Here is a 24,629-nt window from a genome sequence, read left to right as displayed (position 1 = left end):
TGATTCTATGATTCTATGATTCTATGATTCTATGATTCTATGATTCTGCGTTGCTCTATGCTTTTAAGGTCAGCAGCTCTTCCTGAGAATGCAAATGTGATCTACTGATCTCAGCTGATTGTGCAGTACAGATAATTGTCACAGTCATGGCTATGAGTTATATGAGACTTTTCTTAACAATAACAAGCTTCAGGTGTTTTAGGGCTCTGGAGATGTACTTCATTCCAGCTTTTAAGCTGGAGTGAGTCTGAAGAAATACTTCCAAGGTATTGAACTATTGCTTCGTGCTTTGTAGTTCTTTAGAGGTGGTGACTGGGGTAAAAAAGAAATGTTTTTGCACGAAGCCCAACATTTCTGAAGTAGGATTTGCCATTTTGCTGCAGCGTAGTGCCTTGTGCTTTGGTTTGCTTTCTAGTAAAGTGATGCATTCTGCATTTCTGCTATTTTCCCATTTCTTGCCTAAGGGTGAGCTAACTGGATGTGATGTGCTTACCCTGAGCTGCTCTGGGAGAGCAAAGGGTAAAGAAGATAAACTCATGGTTTGCAAAGAAGGAAAGCCAGGGAGGTGAAAAGGGAGGCTGGTGAGTTGAATTCTTAGTAGCACAAGAGGTGAGCATTTGAATTTTCAATTCAAAAAATCTGGCGCATAGGAGAAGAGAGTCTCAGCTGAATCACTGGACTGTAAGTTGAGAGAGCTAATGCTATTGTTTTTTTTTTTTTTTTTAAAGTAAGGAAATAACTTGGCAACTATGACAAATTAATTTGAATACTTTACCAGTGCCTTGTAAACTTGTGGATAACAGGATAAGAATGAACTTGTTTTCATTTTTGAAGTTATTACTGTTAATAATGATACCTAGTGGAGAATTTGAATTGTTATATTTGTATGGAGCAAACTTTTTATGCAGGAATCAAAGGTCTAATGTTAAGGTAATGTCATGGTGAGAGTAAGTAGAGCCGGTTGGTTCTAGTATAACCCCACACAAAATTTCTTAGCTGTATGCCATCATCCTCCCTTATTAAGTTTGTGTTTTGTAGCTATGACTGACATGGAGATATTTGGGGGGGGGTTATTTTCTTGTTTTTGTGGTGTGTTAAATAATATTTTATGTGGGAAAGAAATGTACAGAACAACAGTGCAGTTTTTATAATCTTGCATTAACATGTTCCTGTGTCGATATGTTACTGTTTTGTCTTGGCTTTTTTTTTTCATTTAATCTTTTGTGAAGGAAACTTTCAGATTTTTGAGTGGAAGTGTTTGACTAATAAAGAGGATAGTTGGCTGTAAATAATGTGCAAATAAAGGATGGAAAAAAAATGGAGAAGAGAGGAGATTGCATGGAAGGCTCAGGAGAAAGGACGGATTAGGTTCAGAAAGCAGAAAGCCATCTGAGGGACTCCTTGTTAATGCTTGTAGATCATGGTGAATACAAAGAACAGGGCTCTTGTCTGCTGAGAGGAATGTTAGAAGGTACAGAGCTACTCTTCAAAAGCAGTTTAATAGATTACAGAAGACAGTACTGAGAAGTCTTCCCGTGGCAGGATTTACTCTTCAAGGTTTCTGCTGGAATGGATTGTGTGTCCTATACAAGGAAGGTATTCAGATAATAAGACTCTACAGTGTAATTCTTGTGCATTTTTTTAAGGGCAGGCAAAGACATGTCAAAGTGTTAGAAATCAATAGCTGCTATGATAAGTGTGATTTAATGCCCAGTCTTTGGGAGATGTTTGCAGAATGACTCCTCAGGAGTGATTGATTCCTTTGAGTTTCCTTTTAGAGAGAATGTTTTTGTGATGGTTAAAAGTTTACATGAATCTTCCCTGACTTTTCACCCTCACTCCGTACTTGGGTTTAATTTCCACACAGCCAGGACAGAATTGGGTAAATGTGACTATAGCAGTGCATACAGAGTCTCACCAGCTAGGGTGGGCTGAAAAGAAAAGCCTCTCAACTAGAGCACTAGTGTGAAGCAGGGGAGGCATTTAAAGAAGGGGGAGAAAAAAAGAGGCTATTCCTAATCTGACTAGAATACAAAGGGAAAAAAAAAATAAGGAAATGGCACCATGCACTGTATGTGTTGCTTTAACACTCCTTTTTCTTATTTATTGTCGGTCTTGATCAAAGTCATTTTCAAATGAGATGGTGGGAAGTTCTGCTGGTACAGCATTGGGCTTGTAGGTTCCTAGAAGAAGATTTTGGTGTGGACGGAGCATTTTCATCTTGGCAGGAAATACGGGTGGGAATTATGTAATTATGGAACTTAACTTCTCTGGACTAAGGAAATAAATGCTGCTAGTGATGGCATGGCTCAGATATCTCAGGAATTGTTAGCCCAGTGATTTAGTCACCAAATTGCTACTGAATCAACAGGAGGTGGTGCTATTTTGGACATGACGTGGCAAGCAATAAGGTCTTGGTAGGAGAATTGCTTCTGGAAAACCAGCTTGTCTTGTGTGATCACAGGTTGGTTTAGAAATTGTGCAGCTAAGGTGGTTGTGGTGGTATCAGAGGCACATTTTTGGAGCACTGGACAGAATGCTGCTGTTGGTAGTTTTCTAGAGACAGTTCTGATGATGGTGCTGGAGGCCAGGGATTTATTCTGTTAGAGCTTCTAAAATGAAGTAATTTTATCCTATGTGATCCTCATTAAAGGGAAATATTGTAGGAAAACACTCCAGATTTAATTGGCTTAATAATCGCTTCAGTACAGTTAAATATTAGTTATTACTCGAGGGATGTACCAAACAGCAAGAATTGGCAAGGTCAAGCTGAGTTGCACCTTGAAAAGTCTCCTCGAATAGTAGGAAATTGCATTTCTATTTACATAGCTGAAGAAACATTGGTTATATGGGGGGCAAGCACGATCCCCAAACTAAATTGCTCTGTACGCTCCGATGGTGTAATGCAGCCCGCTGTTCTTCAAGGCTGCACACCGAGGAGCAGCCACAGCTATCACAGTAAGCTCACCATCTCATGGGGGTGGTCTGGGCTTGCCGGCTGGGAAGAATGGATCGCAGGGTTAGTATTGGGTTGCTCTTTTCTACCACGTGCCTCAGTCAAGAGGGGCTGGTTGTGGGGAAGTGGCTGGCGTGGTGCTAACTGGGATGGAAGATGAAGGTGGGTAGCCAAGCTGCTATGTCAGTGTGCAAGGTCTTAAAGAAAACACTGAAGAAAAGTAAAAATATAAAGTAGGAAATTAAATAGTAGCATGGGTTGACTGTAGATTGTGTCATTGACATTCACCCCTTTTGCTCTTGCTTCAGTCCTCAAGATGCGTAATTGTGGGCTTACTTGCAAAGAACAACAAGTCCTGCTGTAAACTTGGAGCTTACCAGTTGCAGCTGACAACAGCTTAGCAGTTGACAGCCGGAGAAACCAGCGGATGTTAGAATGATTGCAGGACCTGAGCAGGTAGCTTTAGTGACCTGTTAACTAACTGTAGTGGTTATCTAAACCAATGTGCTTTCCTGGGAAGTAGGGACAGCACCTCTGATGGCATAGTGCAGACACTGAAGAGGAGGTAACTGTAACTGGGACTCTCACGCTTGATCTCAGCCTTGTGCCATGCTGCCATGGAAGAAGGCAAATGGGCTTTTAGGGTATACTGGCCGTGATGTGTTTTCAGTGAGTGTAACAAAGTGTGCACAGCACTGATTCTGAAACTTTACTGAATTCCTCTACACAGGGAAATTAATTTCAGCTTGCTTACAGCGAAATGAAGGCTGAAAAAGGAAATTGTTATAAATATAACAAGAGGAGTAAATACTAGAGGTAATGAAACTTGTTTTAGTTGGGAAAGAATGCTGTCACAGAAATGGGTGGGTGTTAATAGATTGTAATTTTTGCCTAAATCTGTATTTGAGGAAGCTTTTAGCAGTTGTGAGTTTGTGCGGTGACCTGCCAATTAAAATAGTGATGGAGTTAAAAAATAAAGGGCGGGGGGGGGGGAATCTTGGAAAGCTTGCAAGAGGCATGGGTTACCTGTGATTGATTTGGGGTTCAGAGTCTGTGGCAGTGCCTGGCTTTCTGGGGGCAGTTTGCCCTTCTGCTGCTCAGTATTACGGAGACAAAGCTTTTGAAGGGTCCTTCAAAGAAAACTCTTTTGGTTGATCTCTGGTCAGGCAACCTCTGTGAACAGTAGCAGAAAAGAGCCAATCGGAAAACTTAAAAATGAAGGACTATTATTTCATCAGTTCCATTAATAGCATCCTTCCCCTCTCTGGTGTCTTAGCTAAGGTCACACGAGATGACACGGGACCTGATGCTGAGTTTAAAATAAAAATATATATACAAGTTTAAAAAAGTAAAAATCCCGTTGCAAAATACAGACTTTCCATTTTGGAGGTGCATGGTGCGTTTTTAATTTGTATTGTGGTTGACTCTCTTGTTTTTTGAAGTGTGCTTTTGCTTGTCCTCAACTATGCAATTGCAGGTGCTTCCTCCTTCATGTGGGTTAAGGGGTTTTCACCCAAGTTTAAAAGAAAATTTGTGTCACTAGATATGTAAAAAGCTCGCAAATCATCACTGCATTAACTTGTTGTAACTTGCATTTGGATCCTTTACATGGTGAAACTATTACTTAACTTGATTTAAAAATATATATATTTTATAACTGGGAGCAATTGTGGTCTGAAAGGTGAAAGGCGCACCTTTTTTGGTGGGAGGGACTGAATCTCTAGCATGTTTATAGAAGGGAAATGGGTTAGAGATAATGTCTAAAGCTGTTCCTTGGTGAATTCTGCACCCTTAATAGCTCGCATCACTGGCAGGTCTAGGAACCAGCTGATAGTAACCATCAGCTTCACATTGTAATGGCCTGGGAAGGTGGCACAAAGGTTTTTAAGAAAACAATGTTCAATTCAGGAAATCCCTGATGTATTCAGTGAGCATGGTATACAGGATTATACAGAACAAACCTTCAAGAACATGCCTCTAAAAATAAAAACCTTCATAGTGTCTCTCTCTAAAAAGAAATTTTGCTTCACAGTGTCCAAAAAAAAAAGTTACTGCCTGAAGGATCTGTATGAATTTCATTAATGCTGCTCTCCGGATTTGGAAGGCAAATTCAATGGAATGTATAGCTCTGGCTACACACTTCTGAAAAAACATATGTTTTCCAGAAACTACTTTTCAGTATCAAAATCCAGTGTTTTTATTTTGTAGGCAAGTTGGTATGGGGTGTGAAAATGCTGAGGAGGTGACAATGAAATTCAAGTGTATAAATAAAATAGTACCTTACATGTAACTATTAAAGATAAACATGATCTTAAACAAGGCTACAATATTCTGTGTAGTTCATGATATTGTTAAAAAATAGTGAGCGCTCCATTTGGGGAAGTCTTTCTGTATCCCAGTGGAAGTGACAGATATGTCTATTATTATTTTCATAGCTCTAAACGAGAAAAAAGCAATATGTGATTAAGTCAATGCAGTTTTAGAATAATTTAGAATTCATAGCTAATTTGACAGATTGCACTGCCTTTTTAAATGTGACCAATGAAAATAGCTTTAGCTTTGCTGGGTTGTTTTGCTTATTTTAGTGATAGTACAAATGATAATGAATTTTCTAATGCTTCACAAACTGTCTTTTAATGGAGGAAAACTCCAGCTGAAAGATAGCCATCCACTTTAGGTTACTGAACTAAAAAATGAAAATGACTCTAAACTTTAAAGTATATTTTGGGGGAGATCTGTGTGTCAAATGCTTACTTACGACTCTTTTGTTTCTCTGTTTATTTTTAAGACGAGCAAAAATCAAATTAAAGTAGATCTTGTAGATGAGAATTTTACAGAATTAAGAGGAGAAATAGCAGGACCTCCGGACACACCATATGAAGGCAAGTAATGTTTTTGTGTATGCAGTCATTGTGTACTTCATGTGTCATGAGATGCGTTGTTTGTAAATTAATTTACAGCATTAAAATGTAGAGTTGTTTTAAAATCTAATTATTTTTAAAATAGAACTGAAACATTTTTTCAAGCTTAAAGTTTAACTTCTCTGTTGCCTGAAGATGCATCTGTTCTACAGCAGGACAGACTGTCCAATATCAAAGGTTAGTTTACAGGTATAAGCTGTGCAGTATGACTGGTGTAATGCTGACTTTGTTTACGTTTTTAAAAATTTTAGATGTCTTACCATCAAGAAACTAAGTTTCACAGTCCAGTGTAACTATACGTTCATTTCTGTGGTGGTCATTCAAAAATCTGTTGTGTTATCCTGTCTGAGAGATGCCATTGCAAGTTAAATCTGGGATTAATCTCAGGCATCCATGGGTCCCAGTACTTAATTCATACTGGAGCGGGAGCCAGCTTCAAAAATTACCTTATTGACTTTCTAGTTTGTTAAAAGCTGGTATCAGTAGTCATTCATCTCTGTCTCTTCAGTCTAAAAAAAAAAAAGAGTTAATTTAACACATTTAAAAACAAAAAACCTTAAACTGATCAGGTATGTGCTCTTAGCTTCTGAGATGGCGATTTACGCAATAGTGCTTATAACTGTGAATGTTCTGTTTGTGTGTAATACCTACTGAGCTGGCAGAGACACCTTTTGTTAAAGTTCCTTGATGACAAACAATGGTAGCTTTTAAAAGATTTATTTACTTTTAAATGGTATTTTATCCAAATTTCCCATGCCCGTCTATTTCAATTTGAATTTTTAGCTAAACTTTCCTTGATAGTTTTGTTTACTGAATGTTAGAGACAAATTATTTTGAAGATTAAAACAATTTTCCAAGTTTTCAGTTGCTCTGTGCTTCGAAGCTAAGATTGAGATTTGAATATTGCCTAGGGATCAGACACAGGCTGTTTGTCACTGGTCTAAAAGGTAAATTGTAATCAATTGGGGAAAGTATTTGAAAATTGTTGTTGGTATAGGTGTACATGCACTCAAAACCTCTAGTGGCTGCTGATGAAAATCCTCATCGCGGCTTCACTGAGAAGGAATCCTCTTGGAATTGCATCCACAACAGTAAGGGACTGAGAGTAGGGTTTCCCAACACTTCTGCGTGCTAGGACCGAACAAAGGACAAGCTGAGTCTGGGAGGAGAGTGTAGAAAAATGGAAGTGTCTGTAATGTAGGGCTGCTCCCCTCCAGAACTTGAGTCCCCTCTGCTGTCAAGCAAGTAACGATGGTTCCCTTCTCTCATACCTCCATAGCCTTAGCTCATCGGTCACTAGGGTTTAGTTGACAGAAGATAATGTCTGGAAAGAAGATAATTTCTTCTGGTTATAACATGTGCTTTCAATTTAAAAGGAGAATTATGCTGTGGATCTAAAATACGTGATCCTTCTGGTAAACCCACCTGGAAGTGAATCCTGCTTTGTGGAGTAGTTCTCTTGAAAATAAAATTGGTCTTGTAATACCAAATCTTATTTACAGATTGTAAGATTACAAAATGAAGTAATTGGGTACTATGACTAGGATACATCTGAATTGTAGGGGTTTCTTTTTTGGTTTTGTTTTCCTCATAGTTCATACTCCTGGGGTGAATAGGTATATGATGGCTTGCAATTTTTTCCCCTCCAGGTCAGCATTACGTTGGTTTATAAATGGGCCTTTTTTGAAAAATGTATTAAGGGTTATTGGACAGAAAAATGTATTGTGTCACAAAATTAAAAAACTTTATAGCGGCTCATGAAGAGAGTAAAAAGTTTTGCAGACAGCCATTGAAACCTGAATTCTTAGCCCATGTAATGCAGCTAGGCCAAAATTTCAAAAGCTGAGCACTGTGTTTGGCATATCCTGCTAATGAAAGCCAGCATTACATATTTAATGCTGAATTTGTTCATGTGAAATGCACACAGGCATACTTGCATGCATACATACGTACTCTTATGTTCAGTGATGAAGATGAAAGGATCCCTTTTTCTGGGGAGTAAGGGAGAATTGTTAAATACATTGTGGAAGGGGTACTATGGAAAACAGCGTGACCCTATACTTCAGTCTGCAAGGCATATGCCCCAAAGGGCAAAATTAGTTTCTGTCAACCCAAATCCCTGTGTTCCCTGACATTTGTGTACTTTACTTTGGAATGTTAATATTTCTGTAACTTTGTAATTACATAAGGAAATAAATGCATAAAACCAAGGGCTTTCCAGTGTGTGTAGTTTACATTTTATGACTAAAGCAGTAATGCATGCTGCATAATTAGTAGATGATTTCCTGTTGTCTGTGGTCTGAACGACACAACAAGTACTTAATGGAGAAAAGCTAGCACAGCCATTCATGTCAGACAATTCCCTGATACAGGAGGGAGTTCTAGGGCTGTTGTGAAGTGAAAGAACAATAATATTTGTCACTGACTACAACTGATGGGGTATCTGAAAACAAACTGCAGCTACAGAATTCTTTTACAGGCCATGCTGGGACATCGGCCTAAGTATGGCTGAGAGGCAGAGTGCAATCTGTTTTTGACAAATTTACAGCTTTTATTTTTCTGTAAGTGTTGTCAACTGATACTGATCAATTTTCAAAATGTTAAATGCTGTTGCATTCCGTGTTAAAACACCCGCTTGGAGAGAGGACCTTTAAAAGTCAACATTAATAGATGCTAAAAGTCTATGTTAATAGCTGCTGCGTTTTACTGGAATTCAAGAGCTTTTTGATAATCAAAGTTTTAAACATTCTGTAACAAAGGTATTAATTTCAAACCAAGTTTGCATGTGAACCGCAGTAATTGTGGAATTTATAGTAGGACATTACTTCAAGGAAAATTATTAAAACTCACTCTAATTCTATTGTGAGATGTCCTTTCCAGTAGGAGTACAGAAGGAATGTTCTTCATTAGTGGCTAATTTGGTCTCAAGTATTAAATTAATAAAAGTCATACGAATGCATGCTCACTTTCTTTTTTTTTTTTAAAAAAAAAAGTAAATCAGAAATACCAGGATACGGAAGTTTGTATGTTGTTCACTTGCATATTAAATATAGTATTGAGGAAATGAAACATTGTCCAGATTTGTTCAGTTTGTTTGGTCTTCAAGCCCATATATTTAACTGTAAACTTCAATGCACAGCAACATACTTAATAAGTAATATTGCCAACTCATTGCTCCTTGCAGTTTTAAAATCTTCTGGAGCTGTACATTCCAGCTGGAAAATTTTGGCAGCCAAATAGTCTATTATGGAGAAGGCTGCAATAGACTGTCTTTTACAGGCAAATTTTAATAGCAAGCAAAAGAAACAATAATATCCAAGGCTAGGTATTACATTGCATTACAAAATGGCACGGCAGTAAAATCATAACAGGGATTGATGAACGTCTGTAATCCAGCAGCAGTTGAATTGGTCTGTTTCTTCGGGAAAATTGCTGCTGAATTGTACTTTGATTCAAACAAAAGAAAAAGCAAATTTAAGGTTTGTAAATATTAAGTGTCTTCAAAAGTAGTTCGCCTGTGCCGTCTCGTAAGTGAAGACAAGCAATCAATTTAGAAATTAACTATGATAATTTTGGGCTTATTGGCCTTTATTCTGTTGTATGCTCTTCTAAATCTTTTGGAGTTACCCTCGAATCAAGTGATGAAAAAACACTTGTAGCAGGCAGCGTAAAATGCCAAACTCACACCAAGCAGTTTCAAGTGTACTGTATTTAGAGTTAAATATATTTAAAAAGTGAGAGGTGTTAGTACCTTTCAATATGTATTTTGGCACAGATTAAAAAGGTGCCATAGGCTTTACCTGTTCAGTGTTCGTTGAAGTTTTTTTTCCTGCATGTGGACCTCACTGCCTTATTAAGACTACTTGAGAGCTGGTTTTGTATAGAGCTGTTGAAGAGGAAAACTCTTGAAATCCTAAAGGAAAGTGATTGCAAATACTTGAATTCACCCAAACTTATGAATTGTAACAAAGTCTATTTAAGGAGATAGTTTCTTTCAGAACAAATAGAGGTAGAATGGGGAAAAAATAGCAAGTGAGGAGCAATGCTTTCAGTTTCTATAAAAACTAATGTCTAAATTGCTGTATCTGTTTTGTTATAGTCTGTGCTTTTCATCGTTAAACTGCTGCCTAGCAAATAATCTTGAGTGAGTAGGCAGAGAGAGTTTGAGATTGCTCCAGAAGACAGAAGTATTGATAGAAAACTTGAATGTTAACAAGGCTGTAATTGAAATAGACTTAGGTAATGATATAGTAAAGGGAGATGGAAAAAAAAAAAAGTTCAGAAAAGGGCAGTATAAGATTCCATCCTCAAAGCTCATGTTATTCTTTATTACATGCTCTTAATTCTACAAACTATGTTAATAGTGCTAGAGTGTAAAAGTGCAGAATTGGAATGTAGTTACCGTCTTCAAATAGTAACATTAGAACATACTTTAAGTAGCATCGGAACTTCCTTTCTTCCGAAGTATGGTAACTTTTCTTAGATGGCATCCTTCAACATTCTGAGGTCTGGAAAGCTTAAAATGAAATATAATTAATTACAACTGTGTAATTTGGAGGGGGAAAATAATCAACCTTGTTAGTAGGTATGAGGCATCAGGAGAGAGTCAAAATAATGTTTCATATTTACCCTGTCCACTTCCATGGCTTTTCATTTGGTATTAGTCTTGGGGATATTGTTTTGTATTTTGGTGTATTTTACTTATATAGAATGTGCAAGTTATAATTTTGGAAATAAGTAACTATAGGTGAATGCACACACTCAGTATACCTAATAAATATAGATTCTGATTTGCATAACCAATATGACTTTATTAGATTTTGTTTATATTCATTTATAAAGTATGTGAAATCTGGAAGTATCTTCTAGGTAATACTTCTGAGTAAATGTAATTACGTGAAAAGCTCTGCATTTAGAAATGTGGGCTTCGCCAACATAAGACTAAGCTTGATTAATACGCTGGTTTAATTTCTACCATGTTTTGTCTTTTGAAGGTGGAAGATATCAACTAGAGATAAAAATTCCAGAAACATATCCATTTAATCCTCCTAAGGTAATATAAACATATTTTGGTAAAATAATTTGTCTAACAAGTTGTTTTTGAGTATTCTTATTTATTTGCTTGTGTGTGTATCTTTGTAGTACTTACCTTCTGTTCCTCTAGACAGATGTTGGGGCTGTCTTCTCTAGGTAGAAATCATGCAGGATGTATGCCTGTTCAGTCAGATGTGCAACTAAACTATTCAGTCAGAAATACTCTGATTATTCTTAAGAGTGCAAGCTGGTAAATTCTGGGCAGCGGTTTATTGGCCTCCTGTAATTTCTTTTTGGCAAGATACAGTCTTCAGATAATTCTGCTTGATGTAGAGAGTATTGATTTCTGCCAGCCACGCCTCAGAATCACTGAAGAAGTGCTGTATTAGATGGTTGTTTATTCTTTTAATTCCTTGGACTCCATAAGCTATATTTGGTAAAGTCTTGGGTTTAACCTGCCAAGTTTCTAGAAATAATTAAATGCAGCTAGACATGCAGTTGTTGTATTACTTGAAGGACTAATAGAAATAATATGATCTTATTGCAACTCTACAGAAGGAATACATAAGTGCACAAGGATAAGATATGTGAAAAATGTTTAAATTTACTCGCATGTTTCTGGAACTTAGTGCACTTCCAATTTTAACAAACCTTTCTTGTGTCTCTCTGGTATTTTCAATTTGTCTTTGCTTCCATCTTAACTAGATCAGGATAGTGTTCTTTTCCAGCTGTGTGCAGCTGTGATTTTTATATTCCTGTACCCTTCTTCAGGGGCTTATGATGAGTCAGCAGACTCCTGAGTTATCTTACAGCTGTCTAACAGCTTCTTGATTGGCTTTCTGGCTAAGTCTGAAAGATTTCTTTGATTTAAGAATGTGTCCTACATCCTGATTTTTTTTTTTTTTTTTACTCTAGTGTAACACTGAGAAGGAACTAGGGAAGAGGAGGAGGGGAGAGGTGTCAGTAGTTCTTAGCTCTTGTCCTTTGAGTGACTTCCTTGAGTCTGGAGTGAAACACATAGTTCTTCTTACTGAAAAGTCTGGTTTCAGTTCTTTCATCTGCATGTGTTTTGGTGGGAGCTAAAATAAGGAGGGCTGAAAGTGGCCATACACCCTGAAAGATGGGTCTATGGACTGTGGTTTAATTGCTGCTTTAGGGCTTGGTGCTCATTGCCAAGGCTTATGGATAGCTGTTAGGAACTCAGTGCACTGTAGGATAGTACTGCTTTTTCTGGAGTAGGAATTTATGAATTGGAGGCCTTTTTGCTTGTGTCTAGCCCTGCCTTTCATCTGAAAGATTTCTTTATCTTGTTCAGAATGTGGTTTGACAGCCATTGTTAACCTGCATTCACTGTGAGAAAATACCCAGAATTTACATGATGGGTTTTGTTTTGTGTTTTTTGTGTGTGTGTGTTTTTTTTTTTTTTTTTTTTTCAGAGTTGAGGTAGTCAGTCAGAGGCTCAGCAGACATGATCTCAGTTTCTGTCCTGGAAAGCAGAATTGTATCGCCTCAGTATTTGTACACCATTTTGTGTATTTGATTTTATCATAGCCCTGTGTGTACAGTATTTTGCAGTAGTATTTGACAAATGGTGTGTTCTCTGTTGGTCACTTGCTTTCAGATTGGGGTAAAAGATGAAGGAAAATCTGTGCCATTCATAAAATGTTTGACAAGGGTTTGGGATTAGGAGATACAGATGGGAAAAACAGAGACAGGTGAAAGTCAGTAGGAAGCAGTTAAAATGCAACTTAAGAGGTTTGAAGAGAATGAAGAAGAAAATTCTATAGGTAATCACAGGTTTGTATACGTTCCTTTCAGAGGACAGCTTTGCTTTATGAGAATTCTAAAATAAAATGCTACTTTCTCAGTGTCCTTAAAATTAAAAATGATTTTTAATGCATGCTTTATAAGCATGAATAAACTTTTCAGTGCTTAAAATGTGGACATGATCAATGAGTGAGTGCTGAGCCTAGATCCTTCCAACAGCAAAGAAAAATAATCTAGCTAGTGTTTGGTTTGTGGAAGAGCACTGTGCATAGGGATAACAGGACTGGATAGTTGTAAAAGTAGTAGTGCTCACCAAGGAAATTCTTCTAACTTCTGTAGCTATCAGCAATTTAGCTGAATGGTGAGATCCAATGTCTACATCTTGGGTTCAGGGACCTGTTTCACTGCATTAATTGAGCAGACTTTCCAGTGGTTAAGCTAATTCAACAATATTGGAAGATCTACATCTGTATATAACCGTCTGTTGTTGAAACATTGGTAGTGCTGGAAGGTATTTCAAAATGACTTCGTGGTGTGAGGATGTGCCCATGTGAAAAACCATCTAGGAAAACAGCTGGGGATGATTTTGGTGTACTCAAATGAGCAGTCATCCATTTCTGAGTAAAGCAAGGCTGTGTTGGACTTGCAAACCACCTGAAATGTCGTACCTTATGTCTTTGTTCTGTTTTTAGCTTGATCTTTCCTAAATTAGTATTTCTTCATAATATGATTAGAAATGATGCATTTTAAATGTTTACTTAATATACTGTATGTAATAACCATTTTATTTTTACTTTTATTTTTTTAATTTTCTTGTGTTTTAGGTGCGGTTTATCACCAAAATATGGCATCCTAATATTAGCTCAGTTACTGGGGCCATTTGTTTGGATATACTGAAAGATCAATGGTAAGATTCCCTACAGGCTTAAATATGCAAAATAAGTATACCAGTGTCCTGGATGGGAGGCAGCAACTCATGTTTGCATCTGTAATTTCATATGTCCTTAAAGCTTAAAGTATTGCAGTATAGTATTTTGAGTTAAAAAGAGGACCCTAATGAAATAGCTGGGTAGTAATTTTGGGAAGTATTGAGTAGATATTAACTGAGTAGAGAGCTTTTTCAATATTTTTTTTTTGCATTAGGATTAGGGTGAGCATTGTTAATGTCTTTTATTTAATTCTCTAGTAACAAATGCTACCTGTTGCCTCCTGAATTTTGTCCTTTCAGCCTCCTGAGGTGTAAGCAGAAAAACCAAGTGCTTATCTTCATTGTGATTCTTGGCTTGTGCTTCCAAATAAACTTAGTTCCCAAAGAGCTAAAACAACAACACATGGAGTATATCTGGGAATCTAAGAGTGTAAAAGGTAACAGGTAGACAGTAAGAAAGAGAAGGAGACCACCATACTAATTCTGTCTCGGTTATAGTTGATAATACTTATGATATGGACCTCTAAACAATTTGCAGTTAAATTGTTTGTCAGTTGCTGACTGATTCTTTGTTACTGTAACATTACTGAAAAGGCTGTAATGACCAAAATCCTTGGAACAAATCTGTAGGTGCCCAAACTGTAACAGCCAAACACATTATATGCTTGTTTTTCTAAGTGGTACAGTATGAAGTGCATGCACCAGTTGTACTGTAATTCTGATACCCAGCATAAGCGTGGAGTTCATCTCCTGTTACTTTCCTCCATGTCTACCCCAAAAAGAAGTGGAATTCCCAGCTACATAGATGCTCCTGACTTCCACAGCTTTATCAATACCAGTATTGGCCAAGAAGGGGTCAGCTGGGTTTGGAAGAGAAACTCTAGAGCAGAAAGCTTGAGTTCAGGTCTTACAGTTGACACACTGAGAGTATACTTCTGTGTGGTGATAAGATTATGTGAAACATGGCAGGGTATGGTGCATAACTAAAATGAAATAATAAGCAGCCATAAGTTGGCATTACTTATTGTCTTCATTATTGGAAGTGCTTATTTTTTCTTACAGTCTTGCAGCACTTGACTATATTTCAGGCAGTATGATCTTTCAACATATGTGCCATGGTATATTGTATAGTTTTTTTATCACTAAAACTAGTACTTTTCTAATCTACACATAGGTATCCATCCACCCTACAGCTGTACTGGAGATAAATGTTTCTTCAACTGTGCAAGTGCAGTTTCCTCAGATTATAACTAGATTAGCAGAAGGGTGGGAGGAAGGCTGGCTGGTTGATTTCTGTGCTAGATTTTTTTTTGGTTGGCTGTTTTGGGGTTGTTTTTAGTCAAAATAACAAATCTGGGGGGATGTTCTTAAGAGATTGTTTCGCTGATCTGATCTAGAGCGTGTGAGCCTACCTGGGAGAGCAGGTTTCACCCAGGTAAGGCTTAGTTAATGAGCGTATGGGAAGGCGTTCTTTATTTCTAGCAACAAAGATGGTTTACAGGGAACTGCATCCCAGTCTCATTAATACTCTCTGCAAGGAATTTGTCCAAAGCTTATAAGTTCAGGGTTGTCTTTTCTTCCATCTTATGCTACTCCTTTATGCACTGTCGGGTTGCTTTATTCACAGTATTAAGGTCTGTGACTTTAACAAGTATCTTCAAGGCTAATCTTACCATACTGAAGCTCCTAAACAGCGGTGGTGTGTTTTTTTTTTAAATGACATCTGTCACTTTCTACTGAAAACTTGCAGGAAAGAGTTCCTCGCAGAAGCAGAAGTCTTCGCTTTTATTTCCAAATATGATAAATAAGGAAGTCATTTAACAGATTCTTTAAAAACATTTTCTTGTCATCTTCATGTTAATGTATTTCCTAATTATTGTTTCCTGTGAAGAAGGATGGGTATTCTTGCCTCTCTAGCAGTGGGCTAGGATTCAGGAGACCACACTTTGGAACAGGTCCTGGAACAGCTCATCTTTTGTCTTTGAGCATTGCCAGACATTGAGTTAAAACTCAGTCTTATCCCACACCGTTGCTTTTGCTTTAGGAGTTAGCAGTTAATGGCTTTCAGATGAAAGTTCCTGGCCTTTTCAGCTGCTGATCAAGCTAAAAATTGTAAAATATCAAAAGGCAACAGACAAACATTTAAGACACAAAGAAAGAAAGAAGGAGCTTCCTCCTTTTTTTTTTTTTTTTCCTAAATGAAATTTGGAAAGGAAGACCAGGAGAGGAGACTTGTTCTGGTGATCCTTGAAAGTTAGGTCTTGCACAGATCGCTTAATCTGTGTCTTAGTTCTGCCAATAAAGAAAAGATCTTACCTTCCACCATCAAGATGTTTACAAAATAAGGGTATTTGAACAAGAACTTGCCTTGTGTGTATTTAAACTCTGGTACAGGGAGCACCAATATCACACCATTTGTGTATCACTGAACTCTTCCTTTGTAATGCTGTCTTCATTTAGAGGCACTGAGGAAATAATTTCACAGAACTTGGTGGTGGCAGAGGGGTAAGGCTTCTTATGTGCTATATTCCCTTTTCAAAACAATTCTTAATGTAGTGATTCCTTAGTCTTCTAATGTGTTGCTCTTGGTGATTTTTTTTGTGTGTGTTGTCATCTTTGTTTTTTTAAATCACAGCATGTTAAGTGAAAATTGCTAGTCTGGTGTTGAAGTGTTTTTCAAAGCCCCAGGTCCTTTGGGAGAAGAGGATGTGGTTGTGGCTACATCCATCCTTTCTCGTTTGAACAATTTCAGTGTTGTGATAGTTATTGATACCTGAGATACTCAGGTGGTTTTGTTCTAGAAGGTAGATTTAGTCTTACAGTCTCTCAAGTCAAGTCTTCTAGTAACAAGCCTGGTTTCTGAAGTGCCATTGACTTGTAATGGTCTTAACTGAATAATGCTCTTGTTGCTATGTTTTAAATGTACCATTTAAATTCCGGTGTGTATCTGTGATTTTCATTGAGGTCAGTGGGAGCTGAAGGACAGAATTTGGGCCTATGAGAATTTGGGCCTAATAGTGCTTTTTTTTTTTTTTAAGAGTCAGTAAAATGATATACACGACAAATACAACTTCCATGTATTTCTGTAGTTAAAACATGTCTCTTCCCTACTTACCCATCCCGTGATAATGATCTTCTATTCTAATGACCATGGCTGAGATATTGTTATGCATATTGTCAGAAGCTTTTGTCAGATTGTGAAGTAATGTGTTTAAATGTTTTTGTAATGAGTTTAATGAATTTTTCTCCACAGTATATGGTTGATCCTGAAATTCTCTGCAGCTGTGGATTTTCATGTTCAGATTTGTAGATACCTGTTGTGGCACTTTGTTTGCAAAACAACTATTGTTTGCTGGTAGAATTAAAATTGGTATATGATTTTATAGAAAGAATATCTTTTTATGCTGATCTGACTCCTGTTATGTGGTTTCGCTTAATGCAGCCTATGTTTATCTTCCAGGCTAGTATTCTATCCCTTAATTTTATTCTTAAATATAAAATGTATCCAATACTTTTTATTGAAATCTGAGAGCCAAATTGTTTGAAAGCTGTTTTGCATGCATCCCTTGAGCAGTGAATATCAAACGGGCGTGTTGTAGCTGTATATTGCTACAAAAAACTATTGGCTGTTGTGGTTTTGACAAGCAAAGTAAAAATTAATTATAAGAGCGTGGCTGTACTGGAGCATTCAACCTTCAGTTTCAGCTGAGATGCAAAATTGTTATTATAGGAGATAATGCAATTTTAATACATAAGCAACAACCAGTTAGTAGTAATCATCCTGGGCATCTATACCTGCTGGGTTTTGTTCATGTTGTTTGAGGAACACAGCCTCTTCAAAGCTTTTGAGAGGAATGTCAAGAACATTAACGCTGTTTGAGGTAACTCGCTGGCATCCTGCCATCCTCCCAGCCCTGATGTCAAAGCCCCCCCGTCCAGTCTTGTATTTCTCCTGTTATTTAGTGACTCTACAGCAGGCTTCTGCTTAAAGGCCTGATTCATCTCCCTCCATAAGCCCTTGGTACAAATTCCCAGAGCTTTTCTCTTGGATTAACAAATTCAGTTATACCACAAATTGAATAAATATTGCAGATTATTTAATTAAAATAAAAAAGCAGTTTCTAGCAGCCATACTTGGTTGACAGAGCAGAGCAGCAGTCTGCTGGCCGCAGCTGTTCTGCTGGGTTACCTTTCAAAGATGAAGTACCAGAAAGACTGTTTTCTGAGAGGAATGTATAGGACATAAATAGAAAATTACTTAGCCTTTAAAAATGATGGAAGACGGAGAGAAACTGGCAGTGTTTTGTAATCCTCTCGGGGTTCTTTCAGCTTATCAGAAGGTAAGAGATTTCTTACCTCAGGCACGCTGGGCACAACTGGGTTGCCATGCTTTTTAATATTAGCATTGTATTCACCCTCAACTAAGGCTGCTTATTTTTAATGGAAAAGCACCAAGATTTTTTTTAAAAAAAAAAAAGACAAGCATATCTGCATATGATGTATATACATCAGATCTATCAGCTTTCTGATTCACTCCAGGTTTCCCATAGTGGAGTACACTTTTGTACTTCCATTGCAAGTTTAACAAATGCCATGCCAATGGAAAAAGCCTGTATTGGGGATAGGAGGGTGCAGGTTGGGGGCTTTTGGTTTGAAGTTCTTTTTTCCCCATTTCCTACCCGTTTCATGTATGTCAAGACAGCAACCCTGCTTAGTGGCTAAGCAGTATTTTGGGGCAGGGTCGGGGTTATTATGCTTAAAAGAACCAGAAGCCAGTAGTGTTATGGGACTTGCTGCAGGGCAAATAGGGTGCTGAGATGTAAAAGGTTTACCTTAAAAACTCATGATATAAGCTGCCTGCTTTTTATTTATAACTTGTAAGGTTTCATGTGAATTGCTGTACCCTCTTTGAGCATGGTCTTCCAGGAAAGATAGGAACCATTGGAAAAATCCAGACTAAAGTAGCAAAAATGATGGCCTACACCTTAGAAAACCATTTCAGCATGCCGAATAGCAATCACAGTGAAGCACTGAAACAGATTTTCCAAGAAACTTGTGAGGCTTCAGTTAAGAACAGATTAGACAAAAATCTGTCAAGAGTAATACGAAACCATGCCTCTAGCAAAGAGGAGGGGGGGGGGGGGGGAAATAACTTAAACCCAAACGTGCAGCTAGCTTGTGTTATTAAAGGGAATTGCTTGAACTTGATGATATGTTGGTGCATAAATCCACACCTAGAAATGAGCTTCAAGTATAAGAAGAGTTGGAAGTCTTTTTTTATTCAGAATTCTATTCCTGAAAAATAAGACTTCGAGGAACGCTGGAAAAGGCAGAAGATGTGTCTTTCCATTGGAATTTGGTCTTAAGGAAAATCCTCACTCACAACTTTTTTGCAGCACATTGTTTTGTAGCTTGTGGACCAGTGATTTTGTGTGTGGCTGTGTGTTTTCTTGTTGTTGTTTTTTGTGCCACTTCAGCATAGATTTTACTTCAGAACTGATGATAATTGTTTCTGCTCTTTGCTAATGAGGAACACTGCTTTTCCAGTGTCTGTGAATGTAATTCTGCACAGTCATCTCTATTCACTTTATTCTCCCCAGAGAAGGTAATGTGAAGAAAGAAGAGGCCTTTTTTTAAGGAAATGGGGGAAAAAGTATCTATTTTTAGCTGTCCCTCCAGTTTCTTCTGGGAATATTAATTTGTTTCTGAAAATTTAAGTCTAAACTATATAAGTACGAAGTCTTTTTTAGCTTTGATCAGGAAAGCCAATGGATGTCCTCAAGGTAGAAAATGTTAGATGAGTATATGATAGCTACAGGAAATATGTCAGATTTTCTGTACCATTAATCACAAACCTTAATTTCCATTTTTAATAGGAATAGCATGCTACAGTTCCAGCTTTTTTCTTTTGTAACTTAAGGATATTTCTTTGATTGTGTCCGATGAGGACTGTCTTATTATGCATGAGATGAGGAAGCTGTTCTGAAAAATGAGACTTGAAAAGTTGTAAACTACATTAAGCCTTTTTACATATGTAGCTAAACTAGTCATGTCTATAAGCTTATTTTTTAGAGTTTGAGTTGTCAGTTAGCATATAGCCATCTGTATATCCAAATGGATGAGGTATTTATTTTTATTACTCATTTTGAAATTGGAATGTCAGAACAGAAGTTCAAGTCCCAGTATGCTTTATATAAAAATCTACATAACAGATGAGCAAGGACTGCAAGGGCCTACCAGTCTTGAAAACCAGAGAGTGTTGGAGCCACCACAGGACTCGCGTTCTAGCTGTTTGTGGCACGTTTTGTCCTCAGTAATGCTCCTGCCCCCCTGATCTATCATTTCTACTCCTGAAAGGTACAGTGCAAATGGAAGTAAATCGCCTGTAAAAGTGGCTAAAACCACTTTCCTGAGATTTCACAGAACTGTAGGGGGTTGGAAGGGACCTCGAAAGATCATCGGGTCCAACCCCCTGCCAAAGCAGGTTCCTCAGAGCAGGCTGCCCAGGTAGGCGTCCAGATGGGCCTTGAATATCTCCAGGGAAAGAGACTCCACAACCTCTCTAGGCAGCCCGTTCCAGATTTACTCCAGTTTTAATGAGGGTAGTATTTCCAGACACCTTGAAGTAGGAGTTCGGTAAAGGAAATTTCAGAACAGCTTTAATTTGGTGAAAGTAATTACAGTATCGGTTACAGTTGATAGATACTTAATGTTAAGTCTTTCCTGAAAACGATGCTAAGCTGCATAGTGAAATAACTGGGCAAAAAAAAGAACTTTGGGCTCATAGTGTATGTGGTGGCTGTGGTAGTTTCTGAAACTCCCTGCATAAAAATAAAAGTTATGTTCCTTTGAGCTTAGAAAGTCCTGAAAGACTAGTGGTCTGTGACACCTAGGTGCCAGACTAGTAAACCCATGGCATTAGGGTTTGGTCAATATTAGCAGATACTGCTATGAGTTGTGCCAGCAATACATGAGTTAAGCAGATGAATTTCAAAGTGGTATCGGCCAGTGGAGTTGAGAGCAGAGGAAATTTTAAGAGCAAAATAGCACAGGTGCATGTGAGGCAAGAACATTTTAATATTCTGTCACCCTGTTTTTTTGCGTGTGTGAGAGATTCAGGTATGGAAGAAAAAACTTTGTACTCTTGAGTTTCCTGAGTTAGCTAGGAACTCATCGTACAACTGAGGTTATGTTTCAATAACTAGGTGTTCTTTATCTGATTAAATATCTTACTAGTTAATCCCCAGCTTTCTTTGAAATTTAAAGAAGCATTCTCTTGCTTGGGGGAAACATTCAGCTTGGAAGTTGAAATACTTAAATTTAACTGGAAGAGTCTGAAATCCTGGATAAAAAATGCTTAGTTACCTAAAGATTAGGTTTGGGTGGTTCGTGATGGTTTTGTGATAGAATACAGATCTTAAAGCAAGAAGGCTTTTTTTTTTTTTTTTTGAAGAGTTAAGTCTACAAAGTTAAGCTTGAGGGGACTTGAAGCTGATGTTGTGGTTGAATTAAGACAATATGTGCAAATTAAAATCTCTATCACTTGGGATGTTTCTCACTTGCATTTTGATGTGGAACATTGCACTGTGAAAGCTCAGTGTGATTGTCAAGTGTTTGTAATTTTTTTAAAAAAAGACATGTTTCTAGGAAAAATATTTAAAAATTAGTAATGATTAGGGAAGAACGCCTTATTTCACTGTTAGCGACATAGCAGGAAAGCTGTGCATACGTGTGTCTAGGAATATAATATTCACGCGTCACAAACATACTTCTCACATCTTACCAGCATCTGTTCATCAATATGCTTTGCCAGAGTACCTCAATACAGTGCTTATGTACTGGAAAATATTCAAGCTTCTGGAATCTGACACTGGAAATAGACTTGCAAACTGTTTATTTTTGTATCTGGACTATCAGGTGAAGCTCCACCTGCTCCATCAAACTCACTGCATTTAATTTCAGCCTTCTTGGGGAAAAAAAGCTATTTTCTGTTGATTGATAACTTCTGTTGATCGTGCCTGTGTTTCACAACTTACCTTTAGCATTTCATGTCCATAACTACGTTACTCAAATGTAAGATGTCATGTTTTCCCACTTAACCTTCTAGTAGTACTTAAGCAGGGTAAATAGTTTTGTGTTAGCTTGAACATCCGTCCCTGCTGGCACCACAACAATTGAGTCTACTTGGCTGCTCAGCTCAGTGGGGTCCATATTTGATTGCCAGTATGTGCCAGCCGAAATGGTAGATCAGAGATGGTATTCATTATCAAAGTGGAATTAAATGGTATGTTTGAAATATTACAGCTTTACAGATTAGTGTGTAACTAAAAGTTTCATGCCTCTTTTCTGAACAATTGACCTTTATGAACATGCCTGGTTTTCCCTTTTAAAAAAATGTTGAGGTCTCTTATTCTAAATAGACTTTGAGATCAAGATAAATGGTGAGATCTTAGAGTCTAAACTGCTCAGCTTCTAGAACTGGCTTCTTTCGTAAATGCACCATCATTTCTACAGAAATGTTTTCCTGCATTATCTGGAACTCTTATCCCAGCTGAAACAAGGACAACGGGTTAAAACATATCAGGTTGAAATGAGAGGAAGTTGAGAATGTTTTCAATTGCATGCTTTTGTAATAGTCAAACCTTTATATTATTGTATTAGTAACTTACTATGTAAATCATTAAATTTTATTGGGAAAAATGTCATATTTAAAATGGTGCAACGCAAAAGATGTCAAATGTGTAAAATTCTGTATCTGTTACGAGAATTTGAAATATAGGTCACTGTTTCTGTATATGCTATTTTGCTATCAAGAGTGCCAGCAGAGGGAGCACACATGGGCTGCCGGTTCTGTACCTAGAGTTTATGCAAGGTACTATGACTGGAAGTAAGGAAGGACAATGCAAACTTCAGGCTAAATTTTTTTGTGCAAGTGAAATTGATTTTGTTAAGTGTATAAGGTCAATTGTGTAGGTCAAGGACTGTTCTCCTAACACTTTAGAAAGTGTTTTAATGACAAAGTCCACCTTTAAAACTCCATTTCAGTATATGGAATGGTATTCTACTCTAAGCTGCAACAGTTTGAAATTGTGACATTTAGTTTTAAAAACTCTCTATTTTTTTTATCTTCTGTCACATGAATATAACAGCACGGATGACTAAAGACATGGAATTTGGTAAAGTCATTTTCAAATTTTAATTCTAGGGCAGCAGCAATGACTCTAAGAACAGTGTTGTTATCACTGCAAGCATTGTTGGCAGCTGCAGAACCAGATGATCCACAAGACGCAGTAGTGGCAAACCAGGTAAGGTGCTCAGTTGACTATGAACTTCTAACGCATTTGTAACACCTTCATTAACTCGGATCAAGTCCCAAACCTTGGCGGGGGGGGAGAGAGGTTTTAAATAACCTATTGGAAAATTGCTTTGCAGTAAGCATGAGTTACTACACTGTTTTATGGTCTTTACTCTCTAGGTTCCAAAGTAGCAGTTACTTTTACAGTGTCAAGAGATTTAATTTCAGTTTTCTTCCTTATTTAGTTTGTCAGGAATGTTAGGAGATAATGTAGTAAAACGAAGTCCAGTATAACTTGCCTTTTAAAATTTAAGGCTTTTAGTATTTAAAAAAGTGTTTAAGACAAGTTTTAACTTGGTGTTTGTTAGATTTGGTTTGGCTTGTAGCTCCTCTTCTAGATTATTATGAATATTGTAGAGCATTGCGTTTGTTAAATGACAAAATTTGGAGTAATTACTTGTAGCATTTAGGCCTGAGATGCATTTTATCTGAATGAGGCATCCTTTGTATTTAACCTTTGCAAGTACTTGGAGTAACTAATTTAGTCGGTAGTTAAATAGGTATCAGTAGAATTCTAATGCAATCAGCAAGGTTTGTTACTCTTGAGACAGTAGCAAGAATTTATAAAAAATAGTGTTAATTGGGTCTTGTTCCATACCAATGCTATTTAAGATGTTGATTAAAGATAAGAATAATCATTCTGTGACTTAATAGTTTAACAATTTTCAGCAAAATCTCAAGTATGTATGTGTTTGTCCTTTTTTTTCTCAGGGGAGAAGGGGGAAGGGAGAGAGAAGGCTTGGCTGTGCAGTTGACTGATAATAAGGGTACATTTCAGAAACAAAACAAAAAGAGCAAGGAAAAAGTTCCAGTGTTGATCTCATCTAAGTCAGCACACTCCGTAAAAGAGAAAGAAGTGTGCACTGCCTTCCCCTAAAAAGTCTATGTAGGATGATAATTTATCAAACTTGTTATGTTTTAGAGGGAAACATGGAGATCAGAGGTAGTCCGCTATATCACGGAGTGGAATAGCTGTTTTAAAGTTGCTCGGATTTGTATATTCACGTCTAAGTGTAGAATGAATGTTTGCTTCTGTTGGGGAATCCGTGCAAAGGTCAGCAAAGCCACCAGGCGTTCCACGCAGATGATGCCCCTGCACAGGTTTTTCTTAGCAGATGCTTGTCCTTGCTGTCACATCCTCTTTTCTTGTAAACAAAAATCAGTTTTTCCTTTTTCACAAAGAAGAAAATGGAGTTTCCCATTCTGGCTACTGCTATTAGAATTGTGTGGGAATTCTAACAGTCTCATAGAAACATTTCAGCTGGAAATAGTTTTCTCTCAGACAAAAGACTTCAGGAATCTTCCTGGACTCTGAAGAGCTGTTTTCCAGGCTGCCTTTTAGGTGCCTGTAGGGATGTGTGCAGTGGGACTGTGGCACGGCTGGTGTGCGGAAGATTCAGTTTTCCTGTTCCCTGCAAATATCTGCATGAAAGCTGTGTTAGCAGATTGGCCTTTAGTTATGTGCTTGTGTACGTAAGTAGAAAGTGATTATAGTCCCTTTGAGAGATGTGATGGTAAGCATCCAGTTCCTCCATGTGGGGTGTATGGTTTCTTTTGTGTTCCCTCTCCCATCTCAAAAACAAACAACAACACACTTTTCAAAAACAAAAGTCCACAAGGAATTATTTATCCTCCACACTTTTACTTGGTGAATTTACTTAACTATTT

General features: G+C 37.5%; 1 protein-coding gene across 3 annotated transcripts in view; it reads left to right on the top strand.

Moving 5' to 3' along the window:
- UBE2K (ubiquitin conjugating enzyme E2 K) overlaps positions 1-24,629 on the top strand; it is a 38,106-nt gene that overhangs the window by 9,968 nt on the left and 3,509 nt on the right. For 2 of the 3 annotated variants that reach the window (XM_035326246.1, XM_035326245.1), the window contains 4 exons: positions 5,745-5,838; positions 10,872-10,930; positions 13,503-13,585; positions 22,812-22,911. In XM_035326246.1, coding sequence (XP_035182137.1) covers positions 5,745-5,838; positions 10,872-10,930; positions 13,503-13,585; positions 22,812-22,911 — 336 coding nt within the window. Of the gene's footprint in view, positions 1-3,376; positions 3,413-5,744; positions 5,839-10,871; positions 10,931-13,502; positions 13,586-22,811; positions 22,912-24,629 lie in introns of those variants that run through there. The other variant, XM_035326247.1, reaches the window with a different exon arrangement.

This window comes from Oxyura jamaicensis, chromosome 4 (assembly GCF_011077185.1).
Source record: "Oxyura jamaicensis isolate SHBP4307 breed ruddy duck chromosome 4, BPBGC_Ojam_1.0, whole genome shotgun sequence".
NCBI classification, from domain to species: Eukaryota; Metazoa; Chordata; class Aves; order Anseriformes; family Anatidae; genus Oxyura; species Oxyura jamaicensis.
The sequence above is the reverse complement of the archived record's forward strand: the minus strand, read 5'-3'. Positions and strand labels throughout refer to the sequence as shown.